The sequence below is a fragment of the Mesitornis unicolor genome, unplaced genomic scaffold (genome assembly GCF_000695765.1).
Source record: "Mesitornis unicolor isolate BGI_N332 unplaced genomic scaffold, ASM69576v1 scaffold19442, whole genome shotgun sequence".
NCBI lineage: Eukaryota > Metazoa > Chordata > Aves > Mesitornithiformes > Mesitornithidae > Mesitornis > Mesitornis unicolor.
In genome coordinates this window covers 18,161-20,512 of record NW_010170048.1, presented here as the reverse complement: position 1 = coordinate 20,512, position 2,352 = coordinate 18,161, and the positions used below count along the sequence as shown (strand labels likewise).

General features: G+C 38.0%; 1 protein-coding gene across 1 annotated transcript in view; it reads left to right on the top strand.

Annotated features, from left to right (window-relative positions):
- The window catches only part of ERGIC2 (ERGIC and golgi 2), an 18,038-nt gene that overhangs the window by 1,600 nt on the left and 14,086 nt on the right, over window positions 1-2,352 (top strand). The window contains exon 2 of the mRNA XM_010179575.1: window positions 1,422-1,530. Within this exon, the coding sequence (XP_010177877.1) occupies window positions 1,422-1,530 (109 nt within the window). The remainder of the gene's footprint in view (window positions 1-1,421; window positions 1,531-2,352) is intronic.

Here is a 2,352-nt window from a genome sequence, read left to right as displayed (position 1 = left end):
CGGAAGAGCCTTCAGAAAAGAGGATCCGTCTTTGGAAATTCTACAAGGCTTTACTTTCATGTTCAGATTCACAAATACCTTTGCTCAGAATTACCCAGAAAGCAGCTATGGCTCTATCATTTCCTTATGGCTTTGGATAGACAGTACGGCTCCAGCTTTTCTATTGCATAGCTGGGATGAGTCTGGCCTAGTATACTCCAAAAGGAATCCAATAGCCAGAATAATTAACTGATGAGTGCATCTGCTTTTGCAGCATGCATTGACATGAAGGTTTTCATATATAGGGTGGTTACATAGCTACAGCTGAAAGCTAGAGCTTGAAATGTTCATCAATGCAATAGTGAATGCTGCAGTCAATGGTTTATTTTCTGATCCCGTAGGATGGTGCCTTTATGTCCCTGCTGCCACCTCTGGCTGTAGACCACTGTATAGTGGATTGAAGCCTATTAACAACAGGCTTGTTTTTCTCAAGTTGCCCTTCACAGACTCCATAGAAAAACTCCACAGAATGCAGATGGAAAACATACACTGTCAATGAGCAGTGCAAATCACCACTCTGCTCCATAACTGAAGAGGTTTTTTTAATTTGATGAAAGCAATCATTTAATAAAAGGGGTGTATCAGGTGCTTCTGTGCATCTGTTTCTGACTATGTACAGCAGGATGATCTTCCTTTGCATTGTACAACTTCACCAGTGTGATGAATAGGCTGCTTTGGAGATAAGTGAGGCACATATAGCACTAAAATATACCAATTAATTTTCTTCCTAAAATAATGTCAAATCAGTTCTTCACTTACTTAGCTCTTAGCTAATCGCCAGAGGGAGAACTGTTTGAAATAGTGGGGTCCTGACTGTGCAGCTATACGCAAATAATATAAGGGCACCTTTTTCTAACTGCACAGTAGATATAATGCACATTATTTCTCTTGTCTGCTAGCTTCTTGGCTCTAGATATTAAAGAGCTGTTACAAAAACTTATGTTGTAGGCAAGTCGAGGCTTGAAGGAACTTCAAGGTGCACTTTCTCCTTCTTTCATCGTTGCAGTTAGGAGTGAGTTTGCCTAGACCATCCCTGACAGTGGTCTGTGAGCATTTTGGTTTATATGCGGAGGAGGATCTAGCCTGTTCTTAAATCTTCTGTATAGGGATTTCACAACCTCCCCATCATTCTAGCATTTCACTGTACTTAATGTAGAAAGTTCTTTCTTGATGTGAAAATAGGACTTGTTCTTTTCCTCTCCTATGTAAAAGCGAATACTGTAGATATGAAAACATTTTTCTAAGAGCAACTTATGGATTTATAGATCAAAGATACCAGTATTGTACTGATATGCTCAGAATCTGGGATGTTAGAATTTTGTTCTGCTTATATTTCTTACAACCTAACCTGCTTTTTTTTTAATTTCCTTTTACGCACTCAGTTTCTCTGATAGCATTTACAACAATAGCTTTCCTGACTATAATGGAGTTCACGGTGTATCGAGACACATGGATGAAATATGAATACGAAGTAGACAAGGATTTTACTAGGTAATTTTTATTCATTATAATTCCTTTTAAAATTTATGTTGTCTGCATTTCCGGAAATAATTGGTTTAAAATGTTCATGTGACTTGCAAGCAATTTATGATTGAAATGAAAAATTAGACACTAAAGAGACTTAATTTTTGTTGATCAGTTTGGGTTTTTTCTTTTCTGGCATCTATAAAGAAGAGAAATTTAGATTTCTGCAATGAAGACTTCAAAATAGTGTAGGCTGGTTGGTGAAGCAGTCTGCATAGGAATTGTTTGCTAGTAATTCAGAGAACAGTGTAATATGGAACTCCACATCAGCTGTGGAAACCCACCACATTTTCATGACATTTACTCTAATTTATACAGTTGGTATATTGCCATTATATTTTGTGCTGCTGGAGGGGAACCTTAAGCACTCAGAGCTTTGGCTGCATTATCTAGAGGTTTCTACTGATCTTGTCCCCAGTTACAGCCCCCAAGGTCGGCTAAAGATACGTTTGCTGTTGGTTTCATGTGCTTGTCTGGACTGTGTTTGCCTTTCTTCCTGAGGTAATGTCAGGCACCCGTGAGTTCATGGGAAGTTAATGGAGCTTTTGTGCACTGAACACCTTGAAATATCAAGCATCTGGAACTGAAATAACTTTAAAAGCTGTTTGACTAGTTGCTGTGGTAACAAGCTAAAGATACATACATTAATTGGGTGACTTGTATGTCAGAAATACCAAAGGTTTCTGTAATGAAAAAAAAACCATATGAGAAATTTAAGGGAGATGCATGAAAAACTCAAGAGTAAATCTATTCAGACAGGTGGGAGTTGCACACTTAGGTCTTTGTTAA